The 20,858-nt window shown below is 46.9% G+C and overlaps 2 protein-coding genes across 2 annotated transcripts in view; one reads left to right on the top strand and one right to left on the bottom strand.

Moving 5' to 3' along the window:
- Nucleotides 1–20,858, bottom strand: part of LOC143340696 (uncharacterized) — a 215,054-nt gene that overhangs the window by 66,272 nt on the left and 127,924 nt on the right. The gene's annotated exons all lie outside the window — the stretch shown is intronic.
- The window catches only part of LOC143340444 (uncharacterized), a 37,805-nt gene continuing 17,637 nt past the window's right edge, over nt 691–20,858 (top strand). Inside the window, exon 1 of the mRNA XM_076762391.1 lies at nt 691–1,721. Within this exon, the coding sequence (XP_076618506.1) occupies nt 1,193–1,721 (529 nt within the window). The 5' untranslated portion in view covers nt 691–1,192. The remainder of the gene's footprint in view (nt 1,722–20,858) is intronic.

Here is a 20,858-nt window from a genome sequence, read left to right as displayed (position 1 = left end):
GGCGCGCTCGCGCGTCCCGCCCACAACTGCGCCGGAATCCATGACCGCCCAAGTCGGCCTCGTGCTCGACCAGGGTAGAGGAGAGTCGGCTGGCTGCACTGCCGCGGCGAGCAACGGCTCCGTCGGTGTACCCTGCTGGTTCCGTGCCCTCCGAGCCCTCCGAGGAGCGCCGAGCCAGCCCGCCTACGACGCCGGAGGGTTGTGCCTCCGACGCCGCGATACCGCGGCCCCATTGGTCGCCTCGTTCCGGCAACCGAGCTCACGTGACTCTCCCGCACCCCGTTCCACGAAACGCCGCTGCTCCGCGGTCGAGCAGGACCCTGAGCGGGGCCCCCCTACCCGGGCTGGGAAAAGAGACAGCAGTAACAACAGAGACACGCCACGGAGAACACTGGAGAAGCGAAAAAGAGCGGTGGAACTCGTCAGGGCGCCTCCGTGTGGAAGTCACCGTGCGCGTCTCCTTCTCCTTCTCGTGACCGAGGCCGCCTCTTTCTTCTCTTCCTCTTCGTCCCCGGTGCAATCCTGTTCACCGGTTCCGCCACCACTGCGATCACTCGCCACCACCCCCCGCCTCACGCCTATCTTTCTCCGCCGTTGCCCTTCTCGAGCCACCACCACCTCCACCTCCGCCTCCGCCTGCCTCCTCCTCCTCCTCCTCCTCCGCGTCACTCGGCAAGCGTACATCGCGATCGCTGGCTCGCCAGCCTGCCTCGCCAGCCTGGGTTCCGGCCGATCGGAACGCTCCTGGTAGCCGCGGTCGACCACTCCGTACGCCGATCTCGCGCGTTTCATCGATCCGCGGATCCTGGTGACAGTGCTTCCGCGTTGTGCTCGATCCGCGAGGGTAACCGTGCACCCTCGGGGTGCGTTCCCCGGGGCATGTGTGTTCTGTGCACCTAGATCTCCACCGTGACCCCGTGCGTGAGCTCCAGTGAACACTAGGGGAGAGATGACGCGGTGAATGTGGTGAACCGGGTGACTGCGAAAGTGACCCGTGTGTAGATGCAACACTAGAGTGCAGGGAACGGGGGGTGGAATGCCCGAGGTGTAACCGTGTTCGCGTGTTTCCTGGACTCTGTCGCGTAACGTACCAAGAGGAGCAATACTCGCTCGTCCCCCCGGGTGAAAGAGGAACGACCTCCGTTCTGTCGAATCCGCGCGATTCAACGGAAACGAGCCACCATCTCGTTCCATGCGCGACAAGCAACAACCCTTGGAGCGCCAGCGAGAAGATCCGGAGGAATCCGCGCAGCTGGGAAGCTCGGGCAACGTGCAGCAACCCGGGGGCCACCTGGAGGCGTTGGTCCACGCGGATAAGGAGCTCGCGAGCCTGAAGACGAGGCCGACGACACCCGTCCTGGCGAACGACGGAGGGGGTGGCTTCTGGCTGGCCACGGTGGCCGCGGGGGCAGGTGCCCCGGCCGGGCTGCCCCCGCACGGGACCCATCATCCAGCCATGGACCCGACATGCGGCTCCGCGGAGACCGGCTTCATCAACAGCCAGCCCTCCATGGCCGAATTTATGACCGCGTTGCCTCAGCTGGCCGGCGACGGTAGCCTTCAGCATTCCCCGGGAACCGGGGGATCCATCAGCCCGGGCGCCCATCATCCCGGCTACCACGCGATGATGGACCCTCACGGGGTCGCCGATCCGTCCGTCAACGTGCCCGAGTACCCCTGGATGAAGGAGAAGAAGACCACGCGAAAGAGCAACCAGCAAGGTAAGAACAAAGCCCCGTGCACCAGTTACGAGGTTTAGAATAATGGGATTTAGGGATCCAGCGGGATTAGATACACGTTTTCAGCTTTGCTGTTGCATTAATTCCTACTCGAGTTAGTTGACTTTGGTTAGAGAAGCTGTACACCGAGATACTGTCACTATAGACAAGATAGAAGTAATATTAAGGACTCTGAGAGTCTCCAGTATGAAGCAGTAGAAGAAATTTGGTAGACGAGATATCTATGACCAAAGAACAGTTGTTTTTTACTTGTTTTCCCATGAAAAATCATCTACAACCCGATCGTACCACGATTATTCGAACGCTGTAATACGTTGTTCGCTCCCAGCGTTGCAGTAGAGCGTCCCCTGCTTTGATCAGCCATTTCGGTGCCAAGACACTGAACCGACGCGACGCGATTTTTATTCCACAATTGAACTGGCAATGATAGATAAAGTTACACCTAAGGGTGCTTTCGTTCCCTGTACCACCCTTGCCACGAAAAATCGAAAGTCCTAATAAATAAATTACGGCGTAGTTGTACACCAAATCGAACAATGACAATTATCCTCGAAGTCGAGGCTTCCTCCAGGACTATTGTAGCGTTAGACACAAAGTTACACCCTAGTAGGTTCAGGGCTAAACAACTAGCATATAATCCGACGAAATCGATGGAAGAATAAATGTACCGGATCTACCCTTATTATTATTTTATTCCATTCGAGCAGCCCCGCGTTAGAAAGAATCGCTGGTCAGCGTAAACGAAACCTCGTGGTCGTTTTCGGATTTGTTAATAGACTCGTCTTGGCGATCCAACGAAGCGATCAATCTCAATAAAAAGCCGATCAGCCGCGAAGAAACGTACATTGTGCGAGTACACCGGAGAAAGGAATCATTAAACGGGGCAGCTACCGCGAACGACGGCCGCGTCCTAATGACCAAAATCAAACACGACCCACAGACGTTTCCAGAAGCCTAATCGAAACCCCCGTGGCAGAACGAATCGCCCGATGGTTTTCTGGTCACGGGCGAAGACGACGGGACTCCGGATTCCCCGTGACCGAGAAAGGGGAAACGCGAGGCACCGGCGATTCATCCCCGGAAGACAATAATTCATCCTCATTGAAAGGGTTCCGTGAGGGCCCGCATGTGTTGGCCATCGGTCTATCGATTGTCCGCGTTTCAACGGCGGTCGAAGCCTCCTCGTTCGACGGGGAACGATACATCATAATTTGCCCGGCGAAATGTTTACGAATGCTTCAGGAAACGCGTGGTTTTCGCACGTGATGAACTCCAGATGCCGCGGGTCCCGGGCCCTACGGAGGAAAAGGAGTGGCTGGGGACTGTCATTAGCCGACGGACATCGGCCACCCCGTGGCGAGCCACAATGTGTCCTCGGGATAGCCGATACCTTCCTAGCTTCTGGGACAGCTAATGCTATAAACAGACGCCTCGACTCCTACGTGACGCCGTTAATTGACCACGTTTTCCTCCTTCCACCCCCGCGGCGACGCCTCGAGTTCGCCTCGACCGAACCTGCCTCCAAATCGTCGCGAGGGGGCTCGCACTAATTCAAAAAGAGGCTCTCTCAGAGCTCTCTTAACCTCTTGATTAATAATGTTGCGATCGAGATTCTGCGACAAACATGGCAAGAACGAATCATGAATTTTACAAAATTTGTATGATGATATAACCCCTAAGTGGACTTTCAATCTCAGTAGAATTATTTTATTTAACGTTGATGTTTACCAAATGAACTTTCCTTTAAAGCATTTAAAAAGCAATGAACCGATGGAGGATATATTATACAATATTATATAATTGTTATTTTGATGTTTTAATTTGCTTTCGACCAATTAACCAGCCAAATGAAATGGCAAACGAACCCAGGATCCTGTCTTCGCCACACACAATAATTTTTATTTATTATCGAGCACTGGAAATTACCACTCCCTGAGAAGTTGAGCGCGGGGCAATATTTCTGCGCCTTTCGGTGGCCAGTGCAATTTCCTGCAGAGCCGTTGCGTAACCGGAAGCGCAGTAGGCAACGCCGGTATCGCGTTACTCCTAAGCATTGATAATATAGACTATAATTATTGACTCGGTGTCGTTACATGACTCTGGTAATTAATCAAATTGCGCGATGCATTCGTCAAAAGTGCAGAGCAATCGTCTCGTAATGTTTTACGCGGCGAAGTGAACGCAACGTTGACTACTAATTAAATGACCAGGGTAATTTGATACATCTAGCTCGGTTCTGATATTCAGAGCGAAGTATCAACGTTGTGTACATCGTATATAATAACGCGAAGTGCTGATCAAACAACGTTACGTGCATTAATAAAGTGACACTTCATTAATTCCAACATCTTTGCCGCCGGTACCAAATTGTGCATCGAAAGTAACCGCATCGGGTACTAATCAAATAACATTGATGACTTAATGCGTGGCGTACAGTTTATTTTGATTTATTTGCTCGATAGGTTCAACCCGGTCGGCGATTTCGCTGTAAGAAGTGATAATCAAAGACCGTCAACGATCGTATGAATTATTGCTTCCAAGAAATGATGGACCACCTCTGTGAACGACTCAAATGTATTAAAAAGTTTATCAATTCGTCGAGACTCGTACCATCCGCGACCAACGCGTAAATTTTATTTAGAAGATGTTAATCTATTAGATCATCCCGTTCGATGAAGAAATCTATCGGTTCGGGGTACGTTTGACATTTGAATGAGATATGACAAACTCCGGGGCAATCCTCGGGAAATCTCTCGTATAATTAGTTTAGTAGGCAATCCATTAAGTACGAAAGAATGCTGTTCATTTAGCGTAACGATGCACGGAGATCATAGCAACACGGAGGATCGTTAATTGATCATTCTGTATACTTTTTCACTTTGTTAAATCGGCATGATGTACGATCTCTAGGATTCAAAATCCTCCTCGCAGCCATAGTAGAATTATTCATCGTATCTTTTCTTAGCGAATATTGCACCATTCTTCCTCATATTCTGCTTAATCTGCCTTCAAGGTAGCCGAGAGATTGTATAGATACGTTTGGTACAATGAAATACGTCATTCTTACAAAGCACGGATAAATCTTCTCGAGGTCGATCGAAGTTACGATCTTCGCGTAACTCACCGAACTCACGATCCGTGTATCGCCTGTAATTTGTTATGTAATTGGCGTCTCACAGATTGTTGGTCGAATTCGAGCAACGTACTCTCATCGGTCGCTAAAACCTTGTCAAATGGTTTTCGTACAAAGAATCCATCCTCCTCGATCGTTTCCAGTGCAGGTTGCATCGTTCTCGATTTAATCGTGGCTCGTAACCTTTGACCCCGACTCGCGTGTTCGACCTTGAAGGCTCGAGTCGTCGAGAAAATCGCAGGAACGACTGGTGCGTAGGAGGCGTAGTAGGGCAGGATCGTTTTCCAGCAACTTGTTGGCTATTGTCGGCCCATCGAGGACCAATAAATCTGGCCGAGAGGTCCGTGGCACGCTCCAGCGACAGAAGGTCGCATGTACGCTGCTCGTGGGTGGCAATACGATCGTAAGGGTGGGCAAGTTTATGGGCCACTGGGGCCAGCAGCGCCTCTTTCCATTTCTACGACCGTCCGTATCCACGGCCTGTTATCTGGAAAGTCGCGGCGGGCCGGTCGCGGGACACGTCGGAAGATTAAGTGTTTGGCAGGAAGGTTAACCAGCCGTTGGCCAGGCGGTAACACGCGGAATCATCTGTAAATTGAGCCCAGGGCCAATGGGAGAGAGCGTCGGGACGGCCATAACTCACACGGCCTGCTGGCACCGATGCTCTACAGTCCTCTCCGGTCCTCTCTCTGTCCGCGTTTTACCTTCAACCCCGACGCGGTCTCCCTTATCGTCTACACCCCCGCCGCGGTCGCCCGTCCACTCCAAACCGGACAATTTTCAGATTCGAGCCAGAGAAGTAGGCTGAAAACGACGATAAAAATGTTGTACTTAGGCAATTCTACGAGTGGAACGTTCGGGGGATGATTCTACCGAAATGGAGGGTGAAAAGTGCAGTGATGTTCACTAAAATTATACTCGATCTATCCATGATACGCTAACAACGTAATTCGAATCCTGTCTCTCGCCGTACGATCGATAGAGCGGTCGAAGTAATCTGCCTTTCTAAATTCCCTGTGCTCTTCAGAGTACGAAGACTAAATCGCACCTCTCCGCGAGATCATAATTACGAACCGATAATTAATGAATTTAAAATCAGCACACTAATGGAAGATTATCGTGTAACCTAACTTTGTTATATAAAATCCTGTACGTTCGAAAATGTTTACATAAAAATGGCCATTTTCTACCGCCCTACGCCAAAGAGTTTCTACCCTTTATTGTAACGAAAACAGTGCGATGGCCGCGTAAGGAGGAAGGGTCGAAGAGATAGCAAAGAGGACGATGATAATCCGGCCTCTAGCCTAGTCCTATCCCAAGGGATGCAGGGATTAATTGACACATCAGCGTTTTGGAGGAGTCTTCTGGGCTGGCGCCTCCGGTTTGCTAGCTGGCGACGTGACTGATGAGACGCCTCTAACAACCCGTCGCGAAAAACACTCATGGATTCGTCGGCTTTTTTGCCCTATCCGGCAAGAATTACCAAGCAAACCGTCGGTTCCCTCCCAAATCAAACTAATCAGACGTTGTCCCCCTTTCTCGGAGGCCTGACGGAACGCTGAAACACGCCGCGGCGAGAACACGTTGACGTTACAGATTGGAATTTAATGCGAGCACGTTGACGCACGATCAGACGTTACGGTTTCCGGGGACACCCGGAGGGTCGTCGCGCGATCTCGAAGATGACGCGCCACGAACGAAGGATCCGGGGTCTGGGTTGTCGAAACTCTGCTAATTGAAATTCTCCAACGAATCCTTAAGGAGACGTGCCCATTCGGGGCTTCAAGATTTAGGAATTCGAAACTTGGCGTACAGTCATAATTCCAGAAAGGATACACCAATGTTACAAGAATTATTTTGTATTTTTATAAAGTTATTAGCTATTTAGAACCAAAACTCACCCCGAGTTTCAAGTGGAAAACAGAGTCTAGCAAGGGAGAAGAGACCAGACGGAACAGAGTGCTCCCGTCGATCTCGTGATAAAGGTGATTGAACGATTAGGAGTCTACCCTCGGAAAAGAGAACTCGGTCGCGGAAAAAGGAGCATCTAATTTAAAGATTCATTGGCAAGTAAATCCGCGGCGAATTAGAGATAACTCTCCTAGGAAATCCCGGCCGACGAAGTCCTCAGAAGCCGCAGTGTTTGCTCGTCGAGAGGACGAAGAAAGGGAAAAAGGACGGAGGGGCTCCTCTTAAGACTATGATATCGCCAGGAACGTATTTAACGGGGGATAAAGTACACGCTCGAAGAAAGAACCGTTCGAATTTCGGAGCATACGCGATAAAGGGTGCCGGGGATTTTATTCCAAGTATACGTCGTGTCTGACTGGATCTAATTAATCGATTTTGTCGAATACCGTCTGGCTCTGTTACGTATTTGTCGTGGAAACTTTTTCACTAAATTTCGAGACCTCGTGGGTGGCTGAATCGTCGAAAACGTCGAAGACTAAGAAACTCGTTCGGTCATAAAACCGAAGGATAGTTCAATTCTCTGACGTAAATCCTCGTGAGCCCCTCGCGTCGGTTCCTCTGTGACTAACAAACTCGAATCGAACAATTTCTTTCGATCCCCCGAGAAAAAGAACCGCCATATCACGATCGCAATATTATTATTTAAATATTATTCGCGCCGTGTGTATTACCTTTTTGTTAACAAATAATTCGACCAGTTCCAGCCCAGGTTCAGGCTGCAAATATTTAGAAAGTCGTCGGAAAGTTGCACGAGAACTCCGATTGTACTTCGCCGCGACGCGAAACCGGAAACCGCGATTGCGTTTCACCGGTGACCCCGTGAAATGCAACGTATTAATACAAAGTACCAATTAAATAAATCACTTGACACGTATCGCGATAATTAGCCACGATTAGCAGAGTGTCACAACCGGGACTTCCGTCGAATCGACTGCCATTCAGCCCATTGACGAAGAGACATCGTTTAAAAAATTGTTGACGCACTGTAATTAACGAGCACCAGACGCGACTTTCAGTTTTTCTCTTTGCTCGACAGCCTCTTATATTAATTGTCGTACCGTTTCACAAAATTATAATTTTCAAATGCTAGTTTCGACCATCCTTCATTACGAAAGACAGCATTTTACTTTTTCCCAACTTATGAAACCCAAAATATATCCGTTAAAGTTTGTTTCGGGGGTGGAAACTATTATTCAAATTTCGCGGAACACCGTGTTATTCTCCGCGGAGATTTCCACGGGCGTTTCCTGTGTAAACGGTTCGTCGAATTGCATTTTCACCCTCGAATCGACGACCCCGCGCGGCCAAACATCTTCATCGTCCCCGGTCGAACGCGTAACAATCGTAACTTCAGCCACTGAAGAAAACCGGGAACATCGGGAAAATACGAACTTATTTCCTAGACACTTTTATCCGCGCGACAGAGCCACGAAAGCTGCGGTTCGAGGAGCAGAAGAGAAGAGGGCAGCCACGAAATCAGAAAGGAAGAGGGGTGGCAGGAACCCCACGCTTTTATAGCGGCCCATTTGGCGCAACAACGAGCGTGGAAACTTCTTTTAGTGTCGGGCCACAGATTCCGGGGCCGAAATATGCGTACGATTATGGGGTTCCGGATTATCAATTTGTTATGCCCGTGTTTATTATTTGAACGCAGCACGCTACGTCCTGCCACGAAGAAAACCACGCGTTTCTAACGCGATACGGGGTGATAACGCGGAATCCGTAATGTCGATTCTTCCAGATGCTCGCCAATGGAGCAAAAGGAAGATCGAGGAAAGTCTATTTTCTCAAATTCGTGCACGTTGCTCGTAAATTTCGGGAGTGTCTTTATGAATTTTTTATAACAACACTATCCGTCTGATTGACACAATCTATTTACTGTTACAAGAAACGCAGACAATTTTTAAATATATCAACCCCTCAACGTTCGTGCCCGAGTCTGACTGCTTTGAAAAACGATATTTGTTTAATCTAATGGTTTAAGGGATGATAATATTTGTTTTCTTTCAAATTATACGTTGGATACAACATTAGAAACAAATCCAATAAAGAAAACTGATCATTCTCGGTTAACCCGAAAAATATGAGCGTTAAGGGGTTAAAAGCATAAACACGTTGAAAATCATCCCCCAACTGAACAAATGAATTCTCCATTTTTGGAAGACGTAGTACGAGAGTTGAGATTAACGGGAAATAAACGACGGAATAAATTAATTTCTACTCCCGCGTTTTTGAAACTGCATCCGTTATCGAGGAAACTTCGATGGAGGGAATTTTGTGGTCGTCGATACGTCGAAAGGGGCGTTGGACTTGTTTCGACAACTTTTTCCTCCGAATGTATGCAAATCGTCAGGAAAGCGAGACGGGCCACGATTGCCAGCTTTAATAATAATTTCATGGAAATGTTCCAAGGCACCGTCGTGGAACGACGACATCGTCCGCGTCGACGCTAAGAAGAGCGCGGCCATATTTTCACTCTCAGAAGTCGACGACGGTGAATAACTTTGAGGGTTTTTGCATCGGTTACTCTAGTCACTCGTAAAACGAAAATAGCTGTACAGATTCTTCGGGAAGAGCGTAGATTGCGCGTGAAAATAACACCGCGACTCGTTTCCGTCCCAGGACAAAGAAACCGCGTTGCCTTTAACCTTCCGTTAGACGAGTTGCTTCGTGGAATGCCGTTAGTCGCGATGCGTTCGACTGACACACGTTGAAGAGCATAAGCGAACCAATAAATTGTGTAAACATCGTTATTTATTGTTTGGAATACGAGTAAGTTCGTATTTTGAAAAATGCTTGAAAATTCGTATAGGTTACAAATCAGATATACGAGTAACAAAAGTCAAAGTGGAGGATCCATACGGTCGATTTGTGTTCTGTAAAGTTATTAGATTTGCTGTCTTTCCTTTCTCGTGAATATTTCTGTACCGTTTTATTTAACTTTCCGTGACGATTTAAAAGACAGAATAAAAAAAACTGAACTTTCTTAACCATCAACTTATTTTCACTCGTGATAGAAGAAGACTAAACTGCGTACCGCGTCAAAGTACATAACTTCGCGAGGCTAGATTTACAGATTAAACGGTACTTCATTTTAATTTCTACTCCGCGGATACTTTCATTCCGTTTATTGTTGTGATTGCGTTAATCTGTGCGATTGTACGGGCACTTTCACGGAATTTCTCCAATTTTCCTGATTTCTAGGATCACTGTGAATCACGGTTTCAAAGCCAGATGCATCCTGCGCAATTCTAACTCCAATTTTTAAGAAAAATCGACGGAGAGTAGGTGCAGAAATTTTTCGGTGAAAAAAAAAAATTTCAGATCGTTCTGAAAAAAATATGCTCAGTTGAGGGGGTCAATTACAATCATTTTGGGTCAATAGACATACCACCGAAAATCTGCCCAGTTTCGAGAAAAAAATTCATTACTGAAAATATGATGTCTGACCATGACTGTCTGTTACACTGAAAATTGAAAAGTTTCGAATCGTTTTGGAAAAATTATTTTTAGCTAGGTGGATCAATTCCAATCATTTTTGGTCATTAGATATACCCTCGAAATCCTACTCACTTTCGAGAAAAAAATTCGAGATGTGAAATTTTTTGACAAAATTAAAAAGTTTTAAATCGTTCTAAAAAAATTATTTTTAGCTAAAGGGGTCAATTACAATCATTTTTGGTCATTAGACATACCCTCGAAATCCTAATCATTTTCGAGAAAAAAAATTCTTTTCCGAAAATATAATATGTGGCCAGAAATGTTTCTGTAATTTCATTTTCTGTCTCACTTCCTCTTGTGTTTATTATTTAAACTGTTGGTAATGTTTGCAAGTTACACGAAAATTCTAATAGGACTCTATGGTCCTAGAAAAATGGACCGAGAAAATAAATTAGATATAAGATAAGACTGTGATAAGTTTCGAATCCTGGATAAGTCTAGATCTGTCCCTGATTCTAACGTTTCATAAGCCGACACACATTTTTATTTCACGTAGCATCCTGACGGGCGAGCAAAAATAATGTCGTACGCGTTAAAATAAAATAAAGAGAGAAAGCTCGAGGAATCTAGAGGAAGCGCGAAGGGAAACTCGAACTAAACGCAGTTTCGGGGCTGGTTCAGGCAACCCTCCGAGCGTCGGCTAATAAATTGCCGGACTGGGACTGTTTATAAACCGTTTAACCGTTGGCAGGTTTCGCGAAGTAGTACAGAAAATGCGAGCGAAAAAACAGGAGAAACGGTGAGTCGGTGGGAAAAGCAAAGGGAACGAGAACTATGATGGATGAGCATGGGCGACTCGCGGAACTCGCGTCCACGCGACAATAGGAGTAAATTATTAATTGTCTACTTAACAACGCTATCTGTCCGCCAATGTTAATTGCCAGATTAAACGACATTTTCTAAGTTCTGGTAATTTTAATTCAATACACAGGGACTCGCGCGTTTCAAACACGTAAGATCATCTTTGCCTGCATTCTTCAAATTAATAAGAGTACACAACTGAGGAAGATTTTTCTGACATTATACACAACGTGTAGAGAAAATTCTCGACATGGGCGAGAGTGAATTGTACTAATCGAACGGATCAAGCGATTGCAGACGCGTGTTTGGATCGGTGCAATAGAGGATGGAGTGGATGCTTACGTTTGGGTATCGATGCGGGGGAAGAGTAATGAAGAGTGAATGAATGAATGCACGTGGAGCTTTGGGCTCGTGGTTACACGTGACTCGAGCACGATGCACGAAAAGCTCAACACCTAACTGACGAGCACACGGATGTTCTTCGAAGAATTTATTTATATTACAGACTGTTTGCAAAATTTGTTGGAATATGGCTGTGTACTATGTTACAGAGATATCGCCAAACGAACTCTGCTCGATATCGTAGAAAAACATTGCCAAGTGCCGGATTACTCTGTCAGCCACTCTACAGACGTAATGATTCATTCTACTATAATGATAGACGTATAGCAGTACTATCATGTAATATGGCCCCATCGTGCGGTAAATTGTACAATTATGGTTCAAACAGTCGTGTTAACGATGATTGTACAAAGTAGTTGTTTTACAAAAACTCTCGACTGTTGCCCTTATTAGCTTGTAAAAAAGCCCTATAATAATTCAGTTTAATTTCAACATTGAGTATAAATAAACCGTATAACATTAGCTATGTCTAATCGACAATTTCTATTCGCAGAAACTAGTTTCTGCAATCCGTGCAGAATAAATTGCTTCGCGTTTCGTAGAAGGCGACGAATACAAAAAATCCAATTTTTTAACGAAACGATTCCCCCATTAATATTATCATAAGCTATCGTTCGCGTGCAGAATGAACTTGATCCGATAATAGCGAAGCTCCGATAGATTCTACGGTTTGTTTATCAGCCACTGCGATTCCGGAGGTCTCGTTAAAAATGGCCGACCTCGATGGTACATTTTTCTTGCAGGGCTCCGTGAAAGCGTCAAAGTGACAAAGAGTCGAAACGCCGCGGATCCTTTTCGGCCAAAAATCGACGAAAAGAAGCGGCAAGAGTATACGCCGGAGGAAAAACAATTCCTCGCGCGTCGAGCAGCGAGCCGGTATCGTGCAAATGGCCTCGCGGGCCGAGGAACCGCGCTGGATCGCAATCTCTGTCGAGAATCGGGCTTTTTTCACCGCGCGTTTCCGTGGCTCCGGAGACGGAGCATCGTCGCAAACATCAGCGGCGATATCAGCTCCGTTCTTTTTGTCGTTACGCCCGAGACTCTTCTTTCTTCCTCCTTCGTTCGCCCTCGCTCCGCCATTCCCCCCCGATTCCTCCTCGAACGTCGTCCTTGCGACTCTCGTTTTATATTAAAAATGAACTGTCGCTTCCACTGACGACACGGACGGGTATTTGACTGTACTACCGCTTTTATTTGATAAATCGCGCGACGACCTTCTCTTTCGGTCATCTGAATTTCTAATGCATTATTTTACCCCGGCACCGACTACGTCGAATCGCGAGGGGCCACCCAGACAACGACAGACGGGGCGAAACCGGAGGGACACCCCCGCAACGATGTCCTATAAACCGTACGCGATTACGCCACCGTTTAGGGGATGATTTCGAAATCCACGAGCCTTAATTATCGTTCGACGTCATCGATCTGGGAACAGTGGATCGAAGAGCACTCTTTCAGATGTAACCCTTTGCACTCGGAGTAAATATCCAAGTAAACATATCATTTGTTTACATTCTCCACTTATGCATCACTTTAAAACAATAACACAGCCGAGTGCAAAGGGTTAAGAATCACCTGTACTATCTATAGAATAATTGGATTTTTTAAAGAAGGGGGGTAAACTTTTTCTAAATAAAATTATTCTGTGACGTTATTCGCCATGATCGAAGAATCCAAGAGCACATAACGCTTACAAGCGTGGAAAAGAGGTTCTAATCTACAAAACAAGTCCGAACATGTGATTTCCAGGTTTTGCTCGTCTTCCTTTTGCAAACCTACTTTATCCATACTTCCGTTACCCGAATGCTCCACCATCGGAACACTCAAACGTCTTTTTTATTCGAAGCATGTCTTTCTAGAACATCGAGACGTTCCATGACGGTGAAAACTAATTTTGATCGCTAGTATTTAGCCTGAAAACAGCAACGTGTGCATTTGCACCTAATCACGGCATTAAAGCAAACCTATGTAGCGTAAAGTAAGGATTCGAGACACGAAATAGTCCCGTAAATTGGAAAGTACGGAGAAAGCTGCAATTATTATCGAAAAGGAGGGATTACGAACATAGTCCAAGATAGGAAAACGGTCGATTCCAGACAGTTAAACGCGCAAAACGACTTGCGTAATTCAACAACGTTGACTGCCAAACAAATATTCGAAACAAAACTAAACATCAACATTGTAACGACGATGAAACTTCCGATGCCAACTGCGACGAATCGTTCTGCACTTTGCATACACCCACGTTTTTGTGCCACGGTTTACAATGTTCGCTCTGCACGTCTCTCAGCGAGAATTTCCCTCCTGACACATTCTCAGACGCGAAGTAGAACGATTCCAAACAACAGTTTTGGCAGATCTCGCACGCGACTGGATCGCTGCCAGCGTCGCGAGTTTTTCGCTCGAGTATCGCGAATAAGAATTTCGAATAAGCAGACACGCACCAAAAACCGACGGAAACATCGAAACGCCTCCACGCGAGAGGAGGACGATTTCTGGAAGAATCGTCGGCGTTTGGTAAGACGCGGCCCTGTTTGGAGTCGTACCAAATCTGTTAATCGGTGCAAGGGCGGACAATAGTACCTTCGTTTAGGGCGTACGAGGTGGGTAATTGAGAAACTGGCGTATCCCGGGGATCAGCCAAAACCTGTTGCCCGTGACGGGCCTCACAGGGCGATAAAAAATTTCCGGCTCCACGGGAGCAGCATCCCGCGTTTCTTCGCGGCCAACGGTTTAGCTTCATAATGCAAAGTCGCCAGTCATTCGGCGATCATAGCGCTAAGCCCTCCCTCTCCTCCGAGCAATCGCCGCTCGAGAGCCACGCTTTCAAAAGGACTATTCTGATGGGTCTTTGATTCGCCAACTCGGAGGCGGGGGCAGGACGTTGACACAGGGAAACACGGTGCGCACGAGGCGACAGGTTCCTGCCCGATAGGCTCCTTTTGTTCGCCCTGAACGGGAGATAAAGGGCTCTGGACCCTTCTTTAAGCGCAACTGGAACTCGAAACGACACGAGAGAAACGACTTTCAGAATCGGGAACTCGCAGAGATATTATTATTCCTGTAATCTACATCTATGTACGAGTATTATGTTGGACATCGCGAAGCTAATGAATAAGGGCCCCCCTCCAGGATACCTTGTTCACTTTTTTAATTTAATTACCATTCATTACGAATTTTCCTTGTTCTTGCAGGCTAGTGACCTAACGTCAGGTTAATCCAAGTGAATTTTCTAAGGCACCGACCTTAAAACATAATCTATCGACCGGAACAGGGGGATGGCGAGTATTGGCTAGCGAGTCTACCGAGTTGCGTGGCAAGAAAAGTTCGAAAAACACGGTTCGAGAGAACAACTTAGTACATACCGTATTTTCGAAGAAGAATCGACCATCGACCGCCGAACGGTTATTCGACTTTTTATCAATTCGCCGCAACGGCAAAACCTCGATACGAACGACAGCAGTTTTCAAAGGATGAAAGATAAAAAACTTGGAGAAATATTTCGCAGAACAAAGTGTTTCTCGTAGTAATAAAATTAAATTTCTCTTAGGAATAAGGAAGCTACGGAAGCCTTGGGGGGTGGAATTCGCGAGTTTTCGAAGCGAGGAACAAATACGAGGATTTCCCTTGGTTCGATGGACCGTGTCCAGGAATTCCCGGGTTTAAAATCAATTTAGCAACAATCGGTAGAGTGGTTGCGAATGCTACCGCGAACTAAGCGTTTTACTTTTAAGGGACATTAGCCGCACGACCTACGACCCGTGGAGTCCCCTTCTTACGCGTCTTTTCTTTCGCGGAAACCGCGCCACGCTAGAAGCTGCTGGTTCGCTCGAGGGAGCACGAGAGTCGAAGAAGAGGGTGGACCAAGGGTGGGAGAGACTGTCTGGGGTAATTAGCCGACGGTCGCAACGGTGGCGCGTTGAAAGATTCCCAACTCCCCGGCTCAGTCTGTCGCGACAGGCAAATCCGGAGCCATTCTGTTTAGAAAATGTCAGCCAGCCGATAAAAAAGTCACGCAACATCGAACATCGGCCGGAACAGCGAGATTAAAAATGGGGGAGGTAAAGTTTCGAAATTTCATTATTAGCCCTCGCAATTACGGTGAATTCTTCGAGGGTCTGGGCGAAGTTTGGATAAGGAGGCCCTCGAGAAAGGTCACTCTCATCCCGAAGGACACATGCTTCACGACAGTGTCTTCCCCCAAAGTTCCTCCGGGGGATGAAATATCTATATTTTTGTTGCATCGAACGAACCAGGGACAACAGTAGATCGCTAGAAAATCTATACTGCACGCTTCGAACGGTAATGCCGCATTAGTCCTCGTCAAGCAGCCCGTACGCGTAGTATGCGAATTGTTGCAGAATCGTGCGAGAAAAGGCGAAATAATTGGCCAGTCACAGGGGCCCGTTAAACATAACTGAACGGCTCCAACTTCCCGGTTGCAGAGTCGAAAAACGAGGCCGATGCGAGTCGGCCGGCAACGATTAGAGAACAAATGATTATGATAAATGTCGGAGCATGGAGTAACGCGTAAGAAAAGATCTGGAAATGTTACAAATTGAAGATAGAATACGGTAACGGTAGCGTAACGCGATCGACACGGTTCTAAATGGCAGAACTGTGACCGAAATTAGTGGTACGCGGCGGTTCTTGGAGTGGTTTCGTTTTGCCCCTGCACCCGGGAAAGAACAATTCGAGAAGTGCTGGTTGGCAGTCAGGGCCGGATCGATTGTCAGGCTCCGGTAGTCGAAGCATGACTCGTGGATTCGTAGGTAGATGCCTTCCGAGCGCGAAACTCGCGTTGGATGTGGCTGACCAGCCGGCCAACCGACGGACGGCTGACTGCCTTTCTGATTGATGATCGCTACTGGACTCTCTGCCGCCATGCATACCCTATCCTCGACCTCCACCTACGTCCTCCATTCCACGAGTCGACCGCCAACCCTTCGCTCGAGCAGCCGAGAAAGGCTCGTTCACGGAATCGAGCCTCCAACCCCGAATCTCTTTGCACGAGTTCTGAAGCTTATTTCCACGGCAGCCGTTCGCTAAATGCGCGATCTCGTGTCTCTAATCGACGACGGTTCCTGCGAATCGCGTCGCCACCGACGAAGCACCTGTCCGCTATCAAGGATTACCGGGAAACGTGGCTGTTGGAAATAGCTGGTTTTTAGGGACGATCGTTGAAAAATTTAACCCGTTGTGTCAGCGACGTTTCACCAGTCGACTGTTTTAACCGTTTTATAATTGTTGCCTGGCGCGATTTGGAATGTCCGTTGAAAGACGGAAAAATAAAATCTGATACACTGTTTGAACAGAATAGAAAAGAATTAACTACAATTATTAACTCCTTGATGTACGATTGAATTTTTTTAAATTTGTTCGTACGAGAAATGGCCACGAAAAAGAACAGATTTGTTTTACGAATACCTCGTGAATGTAAACATATGTTGATTTAAATGATTGCGAAACTTGACATTAAAGAATAAATTGTGATATTAATTCAGCGTAGAGGTTTCTCCTATCCCTGATTAATTCAACAGTGGGAAGCTTAAGGGATGCAAAACAAGCAGTCCATTATCGATTATCGCTGTGAATGCCGCGATATCATCGGATCGATGTTAAAATAATGAATTGGAATAAGCGACAGAAGATGGAACAGAGTAGGAAAGTGATGAAACGTGACTGGACGAAACTCGAATTTCCATCGTGTTATTCTCGCGCCACCCCTGCGTAAAAACCACAAAGTAACGTTTCCCACTTTCCATACTCACACCCCTCTGGCACCATTACTAATTAATATTCTTTTAAAACCGTTCATCGAACACTTTCTACACTCGCACCCTTTTATTCGATCCATCGTCTATAATCGGACCATTTCAAAATAAATTTCATCGATCACAAAAGGTTCTAAGCTTTCAAATTTGTTCTGAACTATACAAAAATTGATCATTTTTTAACATCCTCCTGTTCCACCGTTGGATTTCGACGAACCGACAGAGCGAGGCGTAACGCGAAAGAAAGTGGATCGGAGATGCAAGAGGAACAGAGCGGTATTTAACTCCTAATCGAGCAGAATACGAGTACGGATGACCTGGCACGACCTAGCCGAAGGAGCAGTTACAAGCAAAAGGGATTCCTCTACCCCATCTTCAGTCCAGCGCCACCGTTCCCGATTCAACCCCCGTTCGCCCGCTTCCTTTCATTCGGGGGCGATATTTCTTTTCGCGAGTCCCCTCCGCAGTGTCCTTTATCTAACAAGGAGCAAATCATTTCCCTATTATTTGCTCGCTATCGCACTCCCTGCTCCTCCACGATTCCTCGCGGCTCGTTTTGCTCGTCGAATATTCGTGTGGCTGTCTCGTTTCCCTGGTCCCGCTCGCGCGATCCTCTCTCTATCGCTCCGTCCTCGCCTCGCTGTATTTTTTGGAACCCGTCCAAAGTCTATTCATCGCGTTCCATGTTCGTTTTCGGGGCCACGAAACGCCCGGCTCTCTCATCGACACTTTTATTTCCGTGCACCTTCTTAGCTTTTCATTTTTCGAGCGAATGCTCCGAGCGAAATGTGCTTCAAAGATGCTCGACGCTCTGTAGAGACTTCCACGTTAGTTCAAATTGTACAGTAAAAATTCCTAATGACAGTAAGTTTCAACTATTCCTAGTCAAAGTTGCTACTTATCGTAGAGAAAGGAGATTGTTTTGTGAGACTTTGGATAGTTTAAGTCCATAAAAATCGCATCGAGGGCTTTGTGTACGATTGAATGTTGCAACCCTCTTAATTTCGAGTGGCCCGGGGTCACGGTGCTAGATCGCGGATCCTCGTAAACGCGTAAATGCGGCGTGCATCGTTTCGAGCGCGTCGTTCCCTCGGGAGCATCGTCTCTTAAGTCGTATCAGAAAGTAGTAAGCGCCACTTGTTCGTCGAAATTACGGGCTGGATCGTAAGTCTTAAAACGTGACCGGATTCCCGATGGAGAGACAGAGAGGGCCGAGAGAGGCCGTGGCGGATCCCCAGAGCGAAGAGACGACGAAAAAATCCCGACCGCCGGCTGGTAGGAGGAGGACGGGAAAGGGTTCCGAGGTTGCAGTTAAATAAAACCGACAAAAATCTTCCCCGGAGGGCGCGAAGGGTCGTTTCGGGTCCGAAGACGCGAGGGCGCTTCGGCCAACGTGCGGAGAGTACTCAGACGGGCGCCATGTGTATAATAATGTTAAAGAATGTTAAACGCGCGAGGGTTTCGAGAGCCCAGCCCGCATACATTAGTTGTTAACAATGCTATAAAGGACACTCGGGCCCCCGACGCCCCTAACCAAACCCGCCAACAGATTTACGACTCCTCCTTTCCGCGCGATTCTTATGTAATACTACCCCCGCGACGACCAACGGGTAAACACTATGAATAAAAATATTATTCAAACTACCCGAAACATACTTTTATACAGGGCGAGGCACAACTAGTTGCCACCATTTTTCAACCCCTTTCGATACAAAATTAAGGTTACTCTTATATTTTTAAATGGAACTAGTTGGCGACGCCGAGATTAATGCAACGACAACGATATTTAAGCAAAAACACTGATCATGGTGGGTCAGTTTCGACCCCGTTTTCGGTCTTCCATCGAACTGTACAAGTTTATCACTCAAAAGTGAAGCGATCAATCATTTCGTCGAAGTGTAGAATTGTCCAAAAGCTGTCTTACGACAACAAAAAGAAAGTAAATACTCGAAATTGAATGCGATTGCGAGGCTCCGGAGACTCGATTACGCCTAATTTCCTACCGCCTGCTAATTGAACGTTTTTTACGAAACGCGAACGAGGTCAGCTTTTCGCTGGATTAAATGAAAAGGTAATTCGGAAGAAACCGTTGCATGCGCGTAATAGATGTAATTCATCGCGGTCGAAGGCACGGAGAGCTCTCGGCCACGCAGCATTTCCTAAGCAACCCTCACGCGCTATAACTTATCACCCTTGTCAACTCGTGCAAGCTGCAACCCTTGTGATAATTGTTTAAACCGACCACTGGCCACCCCTTTAGTCCGGCTCGACCGCCGCTCGGAGTGGCCAGCGTTCGTGTAAACTTTATGTACTTGGACGCGAACGTGTAGGTACTTAATTACGATTAAATGACTACCCTTAATCCCGCGAAGAACTTACAAGTCGGAGGTCGACCAATAATAAATCGCTGGAAGCTGCACATTTTTCCTCGACTTGGAAACTCACGACTGTTGGATTGCTACCGTAAAATTTGCTAGTTTACGTCCTCGTCGTATGTTATCGTGAAACTGGAATATTTACTTTCATAAATTGTACAAGCGAGCTTCAATGTCTTCTGTTTACATTCTCCAATGAAAGTGTACTTTCTCTGCTCGTTACTTCGAAACGAAATAAATATAAATACACTTTCACCGAGCCAAAAAATGGTAAAATTAAATAAACAAACGTTTGAGTCAACGCTAGGAACGATAGAACGTGAAATTGTTAGTGGATTTCTGCCCGCGTGTCCGAAATATGAGCAACGCGGGGAGGAGATTCCAAGCAATCAATAACACCGAGACGAGAGAAAAAGAAAGGCTGGCGAACTCGCGGCGGAATCGGGCCCTAATTAAAGGTAACTCGTGATATTAGTTAATTTATCGTCGCGGCGCATGAACGTCACTTCTCGTTGGGTTGATTCATATTTAGAGTCAACACAACGCGGGGTCCTGCGAGATCGGTTTTCTTCGCTGCTCGCGGCCGACTGGAATAATCGGAAGGATTCCTGTCGATTTATTACGCCCAACGCAATAACTCAGCGTAACGCGATTAATGAACCATGCCGTGGACCTTGTTTTGTGGTTTCAGACGGCGTTTCAGCCGATCAGAAATTGTCGCGACGTTCCAAGACTATGTGCCAGCGATTGTCTATAAAATGCAAACTAACGAATCAATTAGCGCTATTCCTACCGAAAGACAGCTTTCCAAATTTTAACCAAAATCTAGTTCCCAAGTTTGATCATTTTTCTGGGCGTAGAATTAACGTAAGCGTGACAATGTGAGTTAAAAATGATTCTGACCGTACCATGTCAGCCTAATTGCGTGAATATCGATCGGAACTTCACTTTCTCGTCGACACGTGAGAGTCTCTCAGGTAATAACTCGCGTGCGTGTAATTTCCGCGGGTCGCAGTCATCGTGGGGGAAGAATAGAATGAACCGGAACTGTATCTCCGCGATGATTACGCACCATCGATGATCACACATCGACGCGATGGGAAACGTTCCGCCAATTGATGGGGATAATGATTGAGCCAGCTCTATTCAAACCTGCAAACTT

The sequence above is a fragment of the Colletes latitarsis genome, chromosome 3 (assembly GCF_051014445.1).
Source record: "Colletes latitarsis isolate SP2378_abdomen chromosome 3, iyColLati1, whole genome shotgun sequence".
In the NCBI taxonomy this organism is placed as follows: Eukaryota; Metazoa; Arthropoda; class Insecta; order Hymenoptera; family Colletidae; genus Colletes; species Colletes latitarsis.
Note: the sequence above shows the minus strand (reverse complement) of the source record. Positions and strands in the feature narration are given on the sequence as shown.